The following is a 20,040-nucleotide window of genomic DNA, read 5'->3' as shown; positions in this document are numbered from 1 at the left end:
AAAGAAAGAACTTGTGTTCTAAAGGCACACGCTGGAGATTCTAAGGCTGAATGTGCCTTACCACAAAAAAATCACAAGGGAAGATGGTATCAGGCATATTTTTGAAGTCTACTTGTAAAAAAATCTTAAAGCATTTAAATACTGAGTATTGACCATAATACTTGGCAAGGAAAAAAAAAAAGTTGGAACTACAAAGAGTTGGAAAAAGCAGAAAGACTTCTGATTCAGTAAGATTTTGTGTCTTGGCTAACTGGGCACTGGTGAAATACTGCTTCTTAAACATTTTCTCTGTTAATGTACAAATACATAGAGTACTATGTTGTATTCAGTGTGGACTTGTTTTTCTAATTACCTTCTATTAAATATTTGTTTGAAAATCTTTAGGGCTTTTTCTTATTTTAGGGCAATCTTCTGTTGCAGTTTTGTATGGTACCAAAACCAAAGCTACTTTCTAAATGAGCTTTTTTTAATAGATGATACATGTGTGTTGTGTATATATGTGTGTGTGTATATATATATGTGCGCACATACTTGTGTATGGTTTTAAGTATATATACTAGATATATCCATATACTAGATGTATCCATATCCATATAAAGCCTATGTATTTAGGAACATATTTGTTTCCATATGAAAATACTTGGTTTTCATGACACGGCTGTAGCTGATTCTGTGTTGCTGCATTACATTCAGAATAGCAAGATTGCTTCTCCTCATTTTCACTGATAATCTCAGTCTACAAATAACCTCAGCAAAATGAATTATTGTACTACTTGTGGAGTAAGTTAGTGCTCTGTGATCATCATAGAAATAGCAGGTGGAAATTGCAGTTCCTGCATAAGTATGTAACTGTCTCCAAGGGCTACAATTTGACAACCTTTAGGTTGGTGATGATGTAATCACTTTAAAGGAAATGTCACAAGGATTGGCCTGGCAGTTCGAGGACAAAACTGGGAGTCAGTTTAGCGTTTGGTATTTTGGATGTGTGGGATCTTTGCCAATCGCTTCGTCCCTTCCAGATTGTCACTTGGTTACTGATAACAGGTCACAGGGTTGCGGTTTTATGTTCTGTTCATACAGGCTTTGGGGCTGATTTATAGGAAAATACTTGACTGTATGTGGAGTAGTGTGAAGGTATAAGACTTGGAATGGTCCTTTTTTCAGTATGTTGCATTCTAAGTCACTATAGTTAAAAAAATGCTGTAGAATGTTTCTTATTATATGTATAAATTTCTTCCAAGAAAATAGAACTTAACTATTTATCAATTTAAACATACTAAAGCAAGTAGTTGTCTTACTCCTTCAAGTAGATTTCATATTCCAGTTGCAGCATAAAACTGCTTTGGCAGCTAGTTCGAGTTGGAGCCTTTTTTTCAGTTACCACCCCATTGTGTTGTTAATACATTGTAATTTTAATTTTTTTATGATGCTCATCATCCACTGAACCACAAATGGAACTAAAGGAGTATCTGAGCTATCTTTGTTACTCAAAGGGACCTGCAGTCGTTTTTATAACTGTTCCGTTTTTGCAGTAGCTATCAGAGAGTTTGTACAGCAAAGCTGTGTCAACATTTCTGTTTCAGTTCCTGGGTTTTTTTAAGGCCAATGGAAATTTGATGGGTTCAGTTCACAGAAGCAAAGGTAACATAATAAAAAGCCAGTAAATATGTCATTTGATCATTGAGATGAAAATGAAGATAAAGTTAACATTTAATTTCCTTATCTTGAGCCCTGCTTGGAAGGGGAAAAAAAGTGTTTAGATGTTCCAAAGAAAAACTTGGAGTCATAACTTAAGAAAACTTGTGTTGAACTTTTGCCCAGACAAAGACTTGAGGACTTAGCTTTGTAATTGCTTTTCCCCACAGCAGTTACAAAGACACTGCCTGTAGCAGCAATTACAGAATGCCAACTCTGTTTTTTAAATAATTGAAATGAAGTGACCACAGTGCACTGAATAGGATTCCATTTATTTTAAAAGCTTTGTTGGTCTACAGTTAACACAATTTATTTTATTTTAAAAATTCCTTTTGGCTGCAGTTGGCTACCTCAGCTGCCTATTCGTGTCAGTGTAGCTCGTGTGCTGACAGTTCAGCGGCTCCGTGGTAGATGTGGATTTTCACTGGAAGTCGGATACTTTCCTTTCAAACCATTTTCTTCCGTTTTTAATACTTCAGGTGGTTTTACTTCCGAAGCAAGATAAAATGCTAAAAGTTATTGCTCACGAGTAGAAGCTTTGTCGTTGGTCTTGCAGATGTGTGCTGCTTTGATTACTTCATCTTATAATTAATTTGGGATGAAACACTGTGAAGAAATGTGAAGGAACTCTTTAAGGAACGCAGTAGCACATATTCATGAGTATCATTAACGTGCAGTTAGCATTAGTCTGCTTATCTGTGCCAGGAGAATGCAGCTTATGGTTAGCAGGTTCTTCTTTCTTAGAAATATGCTTTTGTAGAAGATTTTGTATTGTATCCGGAAAAACACTTGATTGTTGTGAGATGTTGTGTGGACTAAAATTGATGATACTGCTTTCCACAGAACACTCCTTCCCTGTTTATTAAGTTCAGTACTACTCAGTAGGTTGTTTAACTACAGAGAGGCGGCTGCTGCTGGCAGCACCGAGTAATATGAATTTACAGTTTCTATGGGGTTTTTTTTGTGGTGCTGATGTTCTAGATACGAATAGTATTTTTATTGACACTGACCACTAGTTTGAATAACCTAACTCATGCTTTCTCAGCAAGAGTGACATCTTTTTTTTTGCATTGAATCTCTCTGCTGGCATAAGCATAAATTGCTAATGCCACGAAGGAAACGGAATTATTGAAATTCTTGATCTCTGTCCATTTTAGAGAACATTATTGTTCGCTTTATTGGCAAAAATATGAATAAGTGGATGACTAGCTTGAAAATATTGATCAAAAGAATGTGTTAAGGTGATAATTGTTGATAAACAGTGAAATATGTAATTTATATATAAGTTAATATGTAGTCATAGATTTAGAAGACTGAGAATTTCGAAGATACCGGTCAAAGAGGCATTGCTTTGTACAGATGTCTATTTCATGTCATTCTGAACACTTGATGAAAATAGATATTTGGAATGCTATTACTTAAATGTTCCCTTTGAATGAAAACATTAACATTTTTGTTTACCACAGAGCTATCTTTCCATAAAGTTCCAAGTTTAAATGATCTTCACCAACACTACGGGCCACATTACAATTACAGTTATAGATTCTCTTGGTAAAGGAGAATGGCTTAGTGACACACTATTTCCATCTTTAAATGATTTTATTTACCAAAGAGCTGTCAATGGATGCAAGGTCAGTGCCGTGGGGAAGTCTGTTCCAGACTTGTTTTGTTGTGGCCTTCCTATGTGATATTAAAGTGTTGGCAAAATGAGTGTTTCTCTTTTATTATTATTTTTTTCCTTCCTTTTAACAAAAAATGAGTTATTGTTGTCAATGGTTTTGCTGTAGGATGCACAACTGGTAGCCTGTAGAGGGAGAAGAATTAGGAATCTGAGCACAAGATGAATCCAGTTTTCTATCCACTGGCAGGATTATGCAGAGAAGCTTGCCTCTTTCCTACATGACTGAGCAAGCTCTAAGAAACTCTTTATCCTATTTCTCTCTTTGTAATAATAATAATGAAAAAATTTGAATGGAAAACATGAGGAGTTGCTCTTAATAGCTCTCCACATGTAAATATGTGGTTGGCAGAACCTTGCTAAAACAACCTTCAGGCACGGAGCCAGACTTTCTGTGCAGCTTACGTATGTAGATTTTGTAACCATAAGTTGATGTTAAAACATTAAAAACAGAGTTTATATGTGTAATGGAAAGATTTAAAGGATGCTTGCTTTTCTTTCCTCTAGCCTGGGAATTTGAAAAAAGAATGGTTTTCACTGAAAAGAAAAAATTAAACAAGAGCTGCCCTATTTTTTTTTTTAAAGTTCTGTTAGGCAGCAAATATAACTCTTGGGTAGTTACTTTTCTATATGTTGAAACGTATAGAAGGGAAAATAGATCCAAAGTGTTTAGGAAAGAAACTACATTAGTCATGAGGGATGTTGACATCATCGTGTCTTTCCCCATCAAGATGTCAAGTTTTAACTTGCTTCAGTGCTTGTTGCACCGTCAAGAGTAAGCATGATGCAGAACCAGTCAGTGTTTAAAAGGAATTGGTACTACCTCTGAGGTTATCTGAGAAAGAAATCTAGGCAGTAATCAAGGTTATACCCTGTGAAGTCAGTAGGTCCCAGCTCTTACGAAAGCAGCTGTTTAGGTGTGGTTATTTCCTGAGTTTAGTGTCATATCTGCAAATTATTTGAGCATTTTTGTAAGACTACTGGAGTAGTGCAAGAAATAAAGCATAGCTGTATGTACAGATTTATATTTTTTTTTTGCTGCTAAGAGGAAAACAAGAAATCAGTTTGATTAAATGAAAATATTAATATTTAGTATCAAAATAATTGAATTGATACCACTTTGGTTTCCACACCAAAGGTCTTGGCTCTAGATACCAAACTGAGACTTATGTTCCTAGTCAGTTCTGAGTGCTAATTCAGCTCACGGTGTATGTGGGAAGCTTTGCTGCATTTGCAGAGGTGGTAGGTTTCTAATGAGACATTAAAATGTGGTCCCTCCTGCCCAGCTCTGTCGTGGGCTGAGGAAGACTAGAATCGAGTTCTTCTGGAAGAAAGAGGTGGGAAATCTCTCTCAGTAAGTCCGAATGTGTTTCCCAGGGTATCGTTGCGGTGCCAAGTACGTGATGGCTATTGCATACTTAGAGAAACTCTGCTTACCAGTCTGAAACCAGTACGGATGCTGTTTGTTTTGGACAACTTAAATGATTTGTCCACAAAGGGCAGAAGATCATGTCATGTTGTTGCTTTTAATAAACAGAGAAATCAACAAACTGAACTGCTGGAAAAGAGGAATTCCCGCTCATTTTCAGACTCTGTTGTCTTGACTTAGTTAGCAAGACTGCTTTTCCTAGAGTCTGTTTTCTTTCTTCTAGTTCTTGAGGCTTTCTCGAGAGCGGATGGTTTATTTCCTTTCTGGCAGCTAAACCGAGTAGCTTTCCTTCCAGTGGGAGCTGGGAGCAGGAGGCAGGAGGATCTCTGAGTATGGTGTTTCTAGAGGCAAACAGCAGCAAGATAAGGGGCGCCCCTTCTCCTGCTCTTGCATTTCACTTTGGCAGCCAGTGAGAGCTGTGGCTGGCAGGCTTTTCAGCCTGAGAACCAAAAACTCTGCTTTCGCCTACATCCTTTGCCATCTCTGTTTCAGCAACATCAGCTGTACTGTTGTATATCTCGAGCTTTTCTCTGCTTGTGCAGTATTTGGAAGAGGCAGGTTGTGATTTTCTTGTTTCTTCTCGGCGTTTTGCGGCAATTCCATATTCTCCCAAATACAGAGAGAACAACGCCCTGAAAAAAAAATCCCACAACCAACCAAAACCCAACTCTAGCAAGTAGTTTTTAAAAGTTCCTACGATACTTATATTTCAGTCATCTAGATACTGAAAAATAATTCTGAAATACCTATTCCCACTCTCATCTGATATATAACTTCCAAATCTTACTGCAGGCCTTGGCACAATTGTCTCAGGAATAATTGCACTAAACAGCAGAAGACTGTGTAATGTAATTTAAATAGCTGCTGTATTGTTTTCTGCCATGTTTCTCTAGCTGTGTATTGTTCATATCTGAATACACCTGTGTTTATTTATAAATTATCTGTTAAGGAGGCTAAATTCTCTAGTAAGAGCCAAATCATCATAAGCATGGTAAGATGCAGCGTGCATCAGGCTTGTGTAGAGCAAACGTTATAAATGGGGTTGCTTTTCTCAACGGATTTTTTTTTTTACATTACTCAGGAATTCCTTCTAGTTCTCTCTGGTTTATTATTATTTTCAGCATTCTCAATCTATATACTGTCCTGAGATTAAAGGCTTGTTCTTACAAGCAAAGACGGTGTGCTATTTACAGGGAGGCAATTTGTAAGTGCTCCAGCAATGTAAAAGACCCTTAAAGTAGGCATACATTAAATTCTGCTCATTCTAAGGCTTTTGGATGCCACATTGGAATGAAGTTGTATTTTAAGAGATTATTTCGAAGGATATAACAAATCTATACAGAAGCCAAATTAAGATCGTTGTACAGCTAAAGGATTCACCCTGAGCTAATTTCTGTCTGTAGATGAAATAATTTGCACAAAACAGCAACTTCTGCAATCCTGCGAGTAGGACTATCTTCAAGATGCTTGATCCACTGCTCCAGCCACGGAAACTGCAAGGGACAGGGCTTCGAAAAAGCTCTGAGCCAGTCAGCAGAGCTGTGATGTGCTTTGCTGCTCCTCATCTTGCGTGCGCATAAGCAACTAAAGTCTAGCTCTTAACTTTTAAAACTTCTCAACAATGTCATTCATGGCACGAAGAAGTCACCCAGAACCCAGGGTCTTGATGTAACTCGTGGGGTTAATGTCCAGTGCAGCGTGGTGAATCCTGCATCTGATTCAGCTAGTTTCATGTAAGAAGGATTCTGCCTGTTCAGTGATGAAAAGAATCTGTCAGGGAGTTAAAATTATTATATGTTAGAGACACAGATGGGTAGTAATACCTTTTGTTTTAACATCCAGGTTAAAAATCGAAAACAAGTTAACTACCTGTTTCTTTGAGTGTTGAAAAGGAGACCCAAATGTTTTGTTGCTGTTATTGTAATCTGCTGCTGAGTACTTTAATGCATTGGTGAAATCAAACTATATTACTTCTATGGACACACCCCAATTTAATGTATTTTTAAGGTTTAATGAAGAAACTAGAAGAAGAGATAAATTTCAATTCATACCTGGTTACTGAAAAACTACCTAGAGAGCTTGAAAGTAAGAAGAATTCAACGTATTTCTTACAAAAGGTGGTTGCGGAGCCAGCTATGACTCAATCTGATCTCGATGTACTTGAAACCAAGGTAAGCTGACCGAGGTCACACTTAAGTTGTGTTCCGTAGCATGGTCTAAGGTTCTTGTACACTGCCCTTTTCTTATCCCTGCTTTATATCCTTGAGAAAACGTTTGCTTTCCAAAGGAGCATCCTTGCAGTTTTAAAACAAAAGAAGATGTGTTAATCACTAAATGCAAATTCTCAGATAGTTGGAAAAAAACCCCATGAAACAACAGCAAAAAAATCCCAACCTTTTCCTTAAATGCTATTTAGAAAATTGTGTTAGCAGTTTGCTACGGTACGAGCGGAGATGTTAACTGAGCATTTAAGGCTTGATTTTTCTTCTCTTCAGATCTCACTCGTGTTAAACTCTCACTAACATCAAGGGAGTTTATAGCAATACAGAGAGAGTGTTTGTGGAGTGCCCAGCAACATTATCTGCGTGATAGATCTTGACAAAATTGTCTTAATCAGTGTGCAATGGCTCGGAACTCCTTGGGGTTTGGAATGTCTTCTCCTTGTCTTATCAGATTTTTAATATTCCCAGGATCTCCAACTCTGGCTTTGCTGTGAAAGATAGATCAGGAGGAAAATGAGGATTTGTAGTAGATCAGAGAACCGGTGTGAGTGCGTGAGGGCTCCATCAACATCCCTGTAGCCTCTGCATTCACACACTGAACATGCCAGAGGAATGGGATAGAGAAGTGCCCACAGGATTGTTGGATCAGATGAAAGTCAGCAGTCAAGTGTCATCAAACATCCATTCTGTTTTAAGGTTAAGATTACTTTTTACAGAAGTACAATCAGGAACAACCTAATGCCATTTGGGATTCCAGTCGATACACTTTTAAGGATAACAGCGCTATTAAATGGATTAGGTCTGAAATAATAAAGCAGCTGTGTGATTCAGCCTCTGCTTTCCCAGTTTATTTCTTCTAATCAAAACAATATTTGTGGTTGGAGCTATTTCTGCAGCCCTGTTTTGCACCTTTCTTTTCCAAGAGTATTGTTGGATTTTTGGCAGTATTTTAAAAAGCTTCAAGTTGTTTGGGTTTTTTTTCTTTCTCCATGAGGTAACCTTTTAATTTATAGGATTTTGAAAGCATCATCTTAATAGATAATAAAAACTTGTCATATGCTGGGTGTTACCACGGCATGGCCTTCAACAGCATTTTTTTTAAAAGTCAGCCTTCTACTACGTCAGTCTCTTAAAAAGGAGCTGAATTGCACTAAGCATGCTACTGTTGTGCATTTTATAATATATATAATAGGAGTTTATTCACAGAAGGGAATTATTCTTCAAATTCAGAGCCGTTCTACCACTAATAGCTTTTTGTAAAACAATAGAATTTACAGGAGATGTGGATTTTTTTCGGGTGTTGGAGTATTTTTAGTCCAATTGAGCACTTCATTTGAAATACTTTGCTCTCTAAAGTCCACACATTTCTATTGCTCGTAGAAATGCGAGGGTAAAAACCCAGCTCTGTACCTGCAGCACATCTCGACTTCATTGTATTTCAGCGCCTATTTACACTGCTCGCTTATCAGCCCTCATCTCGTTAGCAGAGAATTCAAGGAAGGTTGCTAGTGCTGTGGTTTCCATGGCTGACAAGAATCCCAGCGTAGCATTAAGCCAGGACTGGAAAAGCTGGAAGCAGTACCCAGGGGTTGCTGTTTCTGAGTTTCCAGATGCTCTGAAGCTTCAGCTAGAACGAGGGTCAACAGCTGGAGACCGTGGACAAAGAGATGTGGTTTGTGGCAGTGGAGAGGAGGTACCGTAGGGCTGGAATCCAATGGTCTGTGACCCCTCGAAGTCCTGATGAAATTTGATGTCACTTAGTCTTAATTCGCTCCCATTTAAACTGCTGATAAATGATTGAGTGAAAAGGAATTTGAATTAATACTGATGAAATTACATTTTTCACCCAATATGCGACCACGTTGGTATTTTTTCTGTCTGTACCGATTCTCATATATTTTCTCTCCACATACACCAGTTTACTTCATTTTCAGGGCCAACGTCATGCTTCTGCCTTATCATAAAGGCACAGAACTGCAAATCCAAAAACGTCGCCTTTTCCTGGCCAATACTTAATGACTCATTGAGTTTTTTGGGTTTGTGCCTCTGTTTTAAAAATGGAACTAGCTGGGTTGCAGATCTAGTTTGCAAAGCATTTAATTCTTGGAGAAGACATGGAAATAAAGCTCAATTTCCTTAAGTTTTCTATTCTGTCTTGCAGATAAATGAAGTAAATGCACAAATGAATCAGCTGATTGAGAAAAGAATGATGAAGTATGAGCCAATTGATAGTAAATTTTCCATGTATCGCCAACAGGTAAGAAGGAACAAAACGTTTTTTAAGCAGAAGCAGTGAAGCAATTTCAGTCACTGATTGGTTTACATACTGATTTTTTTTCCTTTGATTTATTTAGCATAAACCAGTAGCAACACATAATAATGGAGGACAAAAAGAAAATAAAGAGCTGCTGAACAGATGCGTGTTTAGCGCTGAGTGAAACAATTGCTTTTGGTCATGTTAGGGAGTTTGTATCGACCACTGTCCTTAAGCTCTGAGGTGTTGCCCTTCAGCTGCATCACAGTAATTCTGGAAGGATCATTCTGGAGGAGCTATTTTGGTAAAACTCCAGCTGCGGACAGATTCTTAAAAGGCAGCATGTGGGCTGGCTGCTGTAGGCAGACCTGGATGCAAGGCTTGTTACATCTCATGCTTGTGTTTGACCACATGCTATTTTTCTCGTTACCGCTATTAAAAAGGTGTTCTTTGATTTTATTTCTTTTTTCATCCTGAGGCTATAAAATAGTCTTCTCATAAAATAGACTGTCTGATCTAGTCTTAGTAAATTCACAAGTTATAAAAAGGATTTATGAACTCTTCAGATTTTCAGAGCTTACGCAGAAATGTGATTTCTTCTCCAGGCAACCTGTACTGCTTCTAATTTTATTGAAGATTTTCATGGTGATGCTTATGGTGGAGGTTTAAAAAATAAAAAGGCTTAAGTAAAGCCTATCAGTGGGAGGAAAAAAAAAATGGTGACAAATGTATACTGCAGTTCCATCACAGGTGCAATATGAAACGCACCATTTTGTTTTGAAGAGGTGCTCTTCTTCCCAAAAGAAGAGCTTGCTACGGGGTGTGCTGGTTCCAAAGACCAACTGGCTGGTCATATAATCGTGTTCAGTGGAGGAACAACTCCAGGAGCTCAGGTTGCTGCTGCAAGTTGAAAGCACACGGTGGTCTTTGCTTTGTTCTACTAGGGACTGGCTTCTATTTCACAAAATCGTCATCTATCTTGTACCATGTGCATGTTAATTGACAACTTGGCACTGTAGATATCGCATGAAGCAAAGAGCTGAGAGACTACCCCAGCAGAATTCTGTTATCTATATTTTTCGAAATAAACCTGATCCTTTTAACCTAATGTGAGAAAGCCGGTGTGTCTTTTACTTTACTTCTGTTCTTAAGCTTTCCATTTTACATGAAGAAACCAGCCATGCCTCCAGATTCATGTGCATAGGTCTAAAGTAATGTGTTATGCTACTTTAAAATATTTTTAAATAGTCTACTTTGGCAGGATAAAAATGTTCTTTTGTTCTTGCCCCTGAACTAATGCATGCTTATGTTCCCAAATCTGTTAGCTTCTGGTCAAATGTTAGGTGCTCTTAAATATCCCATCTTATAAAATGATATTTTTTAAAAAAAATTATCTTCTAGACTCCAAAAAAAGAAGAAGAATCTGTAATCTACAGTATTTCTGTACTGTATTGCTGTATTCATCGTCTTCTAGCTATTTGCCAGGATTTAGTGGCTCGGTTCTGCTGTTAGTATAACATATTTCTGTAGGTTGGAGTAGGATGGAGTTATAAAAATCTGTATTATGACATTTGTGAAATCTTGGATAACTCTCCAGTTAAGCCACATTGGTTTATCTTACATATGCACAGAAAGGGACTGAGTAGAAGCAATGGAGCAGCTAAAACGCTGATCATTTTCCTCAATGGAAATGAAAAAAGGAGGGGAAGAAATGTAAATCTAAAATGTATCAACATGAATCTGGGAGAAAAGGGTATGCTTGAAATCTCAGCTATACTGAAGAAGGTTGTGAGTCTGCAACTCACATCGACGAGGTTGTAGTTGAAGCCACTGCACGTCGTGTGTAATCGGCGCTTCTCTCTTTGCAGTGGGACGTGGTCGCATTTCTTAATGAAAATCAGTTTCTGACAGTTGAAATGTGGTTTCAGTGGTGCGATGCCTGAAATCCAATGGCTCGCATTTTACTGGTGATTAAACAAAGCGCTTTTTAACCGTACTTCTCCGTATGCGTTTTTAATGGTCACGCAGGCATCTATAATTTCCCGGAAAAAGGAAGCCAAGGCAGAAGAACTTCAGGCCGCAAAGGAGGAGATGTCCAGCGCTGAAAGGCAGATGCTACAGAAAACCAGCCAGGCCCACGAGTTAGAAGACTCTGACGTTCTGAACGTGGATGAGGTATGTGATGTCTCGCTGGATGTAAGGCGAAGAATTTTGTAAGAGATAGACCAATCTGTGTTCCCTCACAATTTCCTTTTAAGCACTGCAATAACTGCTTCTGCAGTATCTTGGCCATTTATAGTATATCTTGTCAAACCACGTGGCCTCAGCGTTGCAACAGATTGGCCTCTGCTCTTAATGCACATTTTTGTCACCAAATTCCAGACATAGTTGAAGACTTTTTTTTCTTTATGTGCAGACAGTACATTGCTGTCCAGTGCTTTCAAATGCTTTCCAGTATTTCTACTGCAGGAGTACTTGATTTGTAGCTATTTTCAAATTATTAATTTCAATTATTCACGTTGTACCTAATAGACTGAAAGCTATATGAGGACTTAATGTGGTGCTGGCTTAACATTCCAGGCTCCGAGTCAAAATATCATCACATTAATATCATCACAATGGTGTGACTATTTAACTAATTATATAATAACTAATTATAAAAGTCAACAAGACTAATGAAGGGATTAGGAGTTCAAGTGATGAATCACGTAGACTAATTTTATTATTTGATATATAATAAAAAATCTGCATTCCTATCCTTTATATGATATATGATCTTAAAGCATGATGCCAGAAATTATCCAAAATACAGTTCGTCCGTCTTTATTTATTATCCACAAAAATTGTTACTTAAAAAAAAAATAATTCCCAGACCCTCCTCAATTTTATTTCCATACAGTCTTTGAGGCTGCTGCAGCTGGGGAGTGGTTTGTCAGCAAAATTAACTGACTTTTCTTATGACAGTAATTTTTTCTCAGCTTGGAAGAAGCCTGCTAAGTGTACTGAGTGGCAGAATCACTAAAGCAAAGAGTATTTTAGCTGCATCATTCTCTGACTTAATATTATCTTTCCATTCCTTCCGTAGTGTGTTAATTTGCACCGCCGTTAATTTATCAAGAGTAACACTCTGCTTTCTTTGTTCTTTGCCTATTTCTGTGCTTTTTTTTGTACATACTACTCAATACAGGGAACACCCTTTGTAGAAGGAACTCCCTTCCTGATCCCATAGGACGTGCCTGCTCCACAAAAATCAGTTTTGTTTCTGAAGAGTTTTAAAGGGTGCATCGAGTGTGGCAATGTGCGTAATCCAGAATCCGTGCGTGTGTCACTTGTGCCCTCTGGCCTTTCTCCCCCTCTGTAAATCAAGACGAAAACTACAGGTGGAAGCAAAGGGAACGGAGCCTTTGAAAAACTAGGCTATTGATTTCTCTTACATTAACATACCCTACGCACTCCATAGGTGTTCCAGAAGTAGCGATAATAAGGCCGCTGCGTTAGATTTCTCTCCGCTACAAGGTTTTCAGCCCCAATGGGCATGTTGCTTCAGCAACTTTAAAAGTGAAAATAAAAGCAGAAAGCAGAGAGTCTGTATTTCATGTCACAGGATGGGAAAGAAGTGTTTAATTAATCAACAAGGATGCATTACGAAGACAGCAATGTATGTTTTACATTGTCTGTAAATGCACTGTAAGGTAAGAAATAATTGGTGTTGGGCCCGTTCTTGAGAGGAACATGCTCTGATCCACAGTAATTCAAGGAGAGCAGGGTTGGAGAGAACTGTGATTACAGAACCTTCTAAGAGGCCTCAGTGAAAAATGCAAGTAAACTGTCTTAACATGAGGAAGAGGCTCAAGACAGAAAAAAGACAAGACTTGTTCTGAACATAACCTGCATTCTTTTTGTTAAAATATCTCCTGCTTTTAACTTTTAAAACATTTTCAAGTCTTCATTTTGAGGAGTGAAGAATGAACGACCAGGCACTTTAGACAAAACCATCAGCTTAAAATAAGAAGGGTTTGTCTTGAGAAGCATTTCCTATTTTTTAGAATACTTTCTGTGCATTGGCCCAAGGACACTGGTATTGCACAGTCTGTGCCCTGCTGTTATTTTTACCTCACTGGGTATACTGCAGGGCTACTCACAGGCACCTCTGTGGAGCAGTAAAAAGAGTGTTTCCTAAGGCTACAAACCAGGAAAGGATTTGAATTCTTGATGATTTGGATCCTTTATGAAAATGGTGGTAACTGATATTTAATTCTCTTGTAGATGTCTGCTGTCAGCTATGCTGCCTAGGACTTAGGTACTAGAGTGTAGGCTGTGTGAAGACAGAGCTGATAGAGGAGACAAATAAGTCGTCAGGGAAGAGGTGACGAGGCAAAAGTGAAGGGAACAGGTTATCTCTCATCAGTAACAGTCTCACTTCATCACTCACCCTTCTGCTATGGATTTGTTTCTGATATGTTACGCTTTTAAATTTGTCTTTTCTGATTCAGTGCTCCGTGTTTGAGCCAATACAGAAGGAAATCTTTATTAATGCAGTCGTGGTGAATCACTGCTGCAAAACATGTGTGCAGTGGGGACAGAAGGAGGTCGTACGCTCAACCTCCACTTGGCACCCTCTGCCACCCGAGAGCATCAGTATGCGTTCTTGTTGCGCTCACATGCATTCTACATTCAGTTCCTCCATTTTCTAAAAGGAAGAAAGGCTTTAAACGAGTAGTTTTGCTGTCTTAAAATGGGCTTTTAATCCTGCCACATTTAACTTATCTAAATGCCACCGTTAAAGAGTTGTTTTTCTCCTGTACCCGGTATTTCACATTTGCCTTTGTCTCGTTTTGCTGTGTCCTCACTCAGAAAACTTGGCAGTTGAAGGGTCGGTGCCTTCCTCGCTTGTGCTCCCATATCCGTGTTTGGATCTCCAGCTGAGGTCTTCTTAGCACTTCATTCACCAAAAGGTCAATCCTGGCTTATGTTTTTAGGTGCTTTCTTCCCTAATCGTAAAAAGGAATGGTGCAGCATTCCAGTCAGTTGGAGAGGTTGTACAGCTAGATACAACTTAGAAGGAACACCAGGGCGTAGCCAATTCATTTACCTCGAGCACAAAAAGGTGGGAATAAATTGTCTGCTTCAAGGGATTATGAAATCTTTTTCAGTACTTCAAACAAAGTACAACGAGCATGGGGCAAAGCTGGCAGGCTCCTCGCTGCAGCTGTCAGATCCTGAAAATTAGGGATTCAAATGTTGACACTTAGGAAGGCTAGATGGTTCAATTACAAGTGATCCCAGGTAAAGCTGCGGTATTTTTAGCTCTTTGCACAACGCATTGTACTTTTCAGAGTTCAGCGTAGGGCCCCGAGAACCTAGACTTTCCCAGAGTATCAGAATAGAAGAGCGTCATAGCTGTGCTTGAAATGAATATGGTTTTGTTAACGGATACGTGGGACTTGCATATTCATTTATGCAAGGAGTTTACATTTTTTCATAGGAATGCTCATCCATGCCTACCTGTACTCTGGTAAAATGATATTAAAAAAAAACCTTTCAGTTTGCGAGCAGAGAAAACAAATCAGTCTTGGATTTTATCACTGTTCCTCCAGAACTGTTGGATCCATCTGAACCGACCCGAAACACTTCCAGACTAGGTGGGTGGATTTTGAAGAAAGGAGCCGTAAAGGGTCTTACAACTCAAACATTAACTGGTTTAAGCAAGGACCCAGGATATATTATCCCATCACTTTGCTACCTTTCTCTTAACTTTTCACTAAGGTTCTAGGTGCTGTTACATTTCTGTGTGTCGAAGGCTCCTTACACATGGAAATGGATGAGTAGCTGGTAGTCACGTTGTGAGAACAAAAGTGGCAAATCCGCAGGATTCTTGGAGAAGCCAGAAGCGTTTTGCTGTAGGAAGTTGCCCGTCACTTAAGCCAAATGTATGCAGTGATTCAGACAAAACTGAACCAAACTGAACACTCTTTTCAGCACCCACTGGCATGAATAAACCATTGACTTTATTGATCTGTGCTTTTTCAGTGATAATGGAAAATGATTCTTCGTTATGAGTATTCTGATTGATCCAAATTATTAGTAATGGCTGCTTGAATACGTCTTCCCTGACTCCTTTCCTCCTTCATTTTCCTGGTTGATCTGTCCAACAAGTAGGCTGTAGGATACTTTCATTTTAATAGATTGAAGTAATACTGCTGGATCTTTTAGAAGTTTGCCCTTCTATGCATGAGTTATTAACTCTATCCAGCAGTGGCTGTACTAGTTTAAATTTAGAGCCCCTTAGGAAAAAATATTGAAAATCTGTTGTGATAAAGAACTTTTCTGAACCCAATTTTAATACTTTGAGGCAGTCTGCTTGCTGTTAATTGGTCTAGTTAGAAAATTAAAATACCTGTTCCTCAATTCTTAATAAAAGTAGATTGTCAGCTAAGATTTTTCAGCAGTTATTGAGCTTTGATCCCAGCTCAGCAAAGCACTGAAGCGTGCGGTCAGCTCGCTTACGTTCTTTCCTGAGAGGGTAGGGGGAACGTGCCAGGCTCTGCAGGGTCCTCGAGAAGCCATTTAAATAGCTGCGATCCCGTTTTGTCATATTTAGAATTGACCTAATACTTAATTACTTCACAAAAGTGGGGTAAATCTTTAATCTGTTGATGGCAATCTCTGACTGTAACAAGCAGCAAAGCATAAAGTACTAACGCTGTGGGATTTTTTTCAAGAGAAATGGAAGGGAATGCAGGAAGTCTGCCCAGGGATGCGAGATACCTGCACGCTGCAGGACGTTACATGAGAGATCAAAGTCCTGTTTTCATTCACTTCGTTTCATAATCTAGATTCCACTGCTTGTTGTGTTACAGTCGCCCACAAAAATAGCCAAGTGAAAAAAGCAGAATCTTTCTTTGCTTTGGTTTTTATATCTCAGGGGGCTCTGACTCGGCGTGCAAACACGGATCCTCAGCCTCGTTGACTTGAACTGCTAAATCAGTGCCAGCGTTTGGTTCTTGTCCAGGCATTTGATCTTTGAAGCTTAAATAACTATTTGTGTTAAGTTGCTTGAGAAAGAAAAGCTCATGGGTGGACAGAGCCTCGAATGGCGCATCACGGCGGGCGCTGGCAGACCCGTGGGAATTCTGTAGGTTGAGCCCACGGAGTTTCTACGCAGGGAGCATTGCCCTGGTCTGTGGGAAAATGCTGCTACTCAGAAATGGATTCCTTTGGGTCAGTTATCGTTAAACTGACTCTTCCGTGAACTAGTCAAATTATTTAAGAGACCTTTTACCACAGTAAAATACAGTGTTTTGTAGCATTTTAAGGGCTTGGGGTTTCAGCTGCATACAGATGGGAGCGTGACACGTGTAAAGCTTCAGAAGTAGTGCTTACACAAATGAAAGCACTGGTATTTTACAAGAAGCTTATTTTTAATTTTGGGGAACCTACAGAATGAAGCTCAGCCTTGAGGCTCAAGAAACCTAATTTTGCCGTAAGAGCCCTAAAAGCTGCTGATTTAAGTGGAGTCAAATGTAGTAACACTGGCTCTGAATTTGGCCCTGGATCTAAAGAAGCCTTCAGTTAGTGAGAGCTTCAGGGTCTAATCTCTGCCGTGTTTGAAGTAGGTGAAGCCTTCTGAAAATTCTGCCAAACTATTGATTGATTTTTCTACAGATATTATCATTTTCCTACCGTTGTTTATATCTCATTTTACCTTGTTTGTTGCAACAGAAGCTGTGTGAAAGGTTACGTTTGCTTTTAAAAAACCAGAGATTGCGATGAGAGAGACATCCATCTCCTACAACAAAGAGCAGCTCGTAGTTCGTTTTTGTACGAGATTTTTGTTACATAGTCCTAACTTAATCAACTAATAATAGAACATTGGTGGAATGAGTTCTTTAATCAACAAGATCCTTTGACTTCCACTGTAAAATGCATTATGCTTTGAATATTGAATATGCAAATGCTCTGCCTCCCACTCAAGCTATTTTCAAGACCTTAAAAGTAGCTATAGAAGGGAAGAGAATAATAGTTTGCTTTTCATCCAGGGATAAACTGACAGAAAATCACTCAAATTTGAGAGCTGTGTGCGGTCACAGATTAAGTAAATTCAATCCTTGCCATCACTCTTAATTCCAGTGGTCAAGTGAAATATCTTGGGATCTACTCGATCAAGACAGACGCCTGTGCTTCCCTTAAATTTTCCTCAGTGAGCTGAAGAGATTGTATTTACGCTTTTATAATCTCTTGAAAATCACAGAAAGCTCGGTATTGTCTCAGCAATTAGAAAAGTCTTTTGTGTTAACTAAGAATATACTTGAATCTGCTATGAAAAAGAATTAATTCGGGCAATGCCACATTAAGAGTGCTGAGAATGTAACGAAGACAGCGCGATGGGACGAGAGCTGCCTCCACCGCACCGGTGACCTTGTCTGTCCTTGTCCGAGGTAGTACGCGTGATGCACGGCGGTATTCCGAAGCAACCCATAGTCCGATCTGCATAGAGCACATTGAGTAATTTGTGGGTTTGTTCTTTCACCAAAAACGTTTATAGCTTTTGGCTTTAAAAATAGGTCTGGAGCATAGCTAGAGAGAAGCAGCTTTGGCCTAGATATCGCACAGGATGGCAGATGAACAGGGTTGATTTCATTTTGGGCATTTTGCCCAGGACACTTTTTATAGAACATACAGTTACTCTGGGGGTTCTTAGGCTGTGGTCACATTGAGGTTTTTTGGATTTATTCTCTAGAGGGGAGAGGCATAATTCTGCAAAAAAAAAAAAGAAAAAGGAAAACTAATGAAAATTGCCAAATCGACATTCTTTTATGTTTGCGTTTTCAACTTGTACCAGCGGTGGTGGGGCTCCTGCTTTCTCCTTGGGGCTGCCTCTTTTATGCTCACTCTGCAAGCGCTGAGCCCCTCCTCACCAGGGAACATTCTGAAACCCATTCTTAATTCATTTAATAAATTTTACTTGCTTTCCAGCTCTGGATCTCAATGCGTTTCTGAGCTGCGCCTGGCATTTCCCTCGTAGCTCTCATGTAAAATATAAGAATAAGAGCTAAAGCTTGCTTGACAGATGGAAAACATTAAGGCAAAGAAAAACATTACATGCTTGTTTCAACACCTGGTATTTTATGCTGGTTACAAATTGAGCACACAAGGTTTCAAATGTAAATTAGCTAAGGCTGTAAAGATATGTGTTATTTTATTTAGTGTTTAATAAAAAATATAAATTCTTCATTACTTTAGGCTTTGAGGGAAACAGATATTGCATTTCTCTGCTTCTTTGCAAGGACTCTGCTTTTATTTTCCTGGTTTTTAAAACTTTAGCTAGTGATATCAGTTAAGTCTGCACGAGTTAGGAAGAGAGAACAACGCATTTTAAGTATCAAGAACTAGCATTTAAAAAATAGTCTTTTCCCGTGCCACTTTCCAATTTTTCTGCACTTTCTTATCCTGTTTCATGGTCCGCAGAGCTCTTTGGGGCTACGCGCTGCTGATCCTGTGCTCTGTTACAAGTGCAAATGACTATTACATTAACTTTTTTCTTATCCGTGATTCTTGCAATGTTTTGCAGCGAGTAATGACTTTTCCGACTGACAAACGCCAGCGAGCAGAACTGAATGATCTCACTATTGCAAACGAGTGAGCTGGGACAGAAAGCAATAGGGCTGGTTTTCTTGATCTCACTCAGTGGACAAATGCAGAGCTGAAAATAAATGGACCCTGGGAATCCTGAATTCCAGTCCTCTGCTCTAAACACGTAATCTTTCCTGCGCACTGCAAACAGGCTCATTACATTTTCTATAGCAACAGGCTGTGATAAAGCCCTTTTTCACTTTAAGTTAAATGATGCTTCTGTTCTCCCTCTTTCCAGTTTAAACACTACGTTAATAAGCTCCGGAGCAAGAGCACGTTTTATAAAAAGAAGCGACTGGAAATAGCAGAAATCACAGCTGAGTATGGGATCCTCCAGAGGACAGAAGAACTTCTAAAACAGCGCCACGAGGCTCTTCAGCAGCAGTTGGTAATACGGGCGCTCGCTGCTCCCGCAGCCCATCACCCTTCTTTCCCTGCTAACAGCTGTATCACAAGACAGATGTTGTTTTGTTAGATTCTAATGTATGTCAGCCTCAGCTCTCTCGCTGTCACTAGTTAAAGAGTCATTAGCATATAAAATTTATTTTTGTCTGTTGGCTATGCTACACCACCGTACTTTATGTTCAGCAACTGCGCCTCGCAGGCAGTCATGGCTGTTGTGCAATTTCTTCTTAGACTGGGGGGCTTGACCCTGCTTTTTAAAGTCAATGGTAAATCTTTCCTAGCTCCGGTCAGAGCAAAGCTGGATTCTTAAATTAGTTTTCTGGTATCCACATATGTAGTGCGGGCTTTGAAAATTATCGAAAGCAAGTAGAAGTCAACTTATAGCTGCAAAATTTATAGGAATAGTATTTAAAGGCAGAGTGGGCAGGAAGGAAACATTCTAACTCCAGGATATTTAGAAGAAAATGCGATTCACGAGCAGTGAAAAATTTAAACCTTGACAAATGTTTTTTTCTAAGCAGGAGAAGGATTTCTGCTGGGCATAGCTGTAACCATTCAGGGAGTGCACTGGCATCCCAAATGCCACACTGCTCTGGTAATGTTTTCTTCCAGTACCAGTATTCTTGTTATCAAAGCACTATGGTTTTATTTATCTTATCTCTGTTTTGGTATATGCATATAATTTGCATTTTTAAACATAAAAGTATTTGCCTTATTAAAAGAA

The 20,040-nt window shown here is 39.0% G+C and overlaps 1 protein-coding gene across 1 annotated transcript in view; it reads left to right on the top strand.

The window, feature by feature from the left end:
* The window catches only part of IFT81 (intraflagellar transport 81), a 37,566-nt gene that overhangs the window by 7,972 nt on the left and 9,554 nt on the right, over positions 1-20,040 (top strand). Inside the window, exons 8-11 of the mRNA XM_009870460.1 lie at positions 6,810-6,973; positions 9,186-9,281; positions 11,307-11,453; positions 19,150-19,299. Of these exons, the coding sequence (XP_009868762.1) occupies positions 6,810-6,973; positions 9,186-9,281; positions 11,307-11,453; positions 19,150-19,299 (557 nt within the window). The remainder of the gene's footprint in view (positions 1-6,809; positions 6,974-9,185; positions 9,282-11,306; positions 11,454-19,149; positions 19,300-20,040) is intronic.

The sequence above is a fragment of the Apaloderma vittatum genome, unplaced genomic scaffold (assembly GCF_000703405.1).
Source record: "Apaloderma vittatum isolate BGI_N311 unplaced genomic scaffold, ASM70340v1 scaffold16745, whole genome shotgun sequence".
NCBI classification, from domain to species: Eukaryota; Metazoa; Chordata; class Aves; order Trogoniformes; family Trogonidae; genus Apaloderma; species Apaloderma vittatum.
The sequence above is the reverse complement of the archived record's forward strand: the minus strand, read 5'-3'. Positions and strand labels throughout refer to the sequence as shown.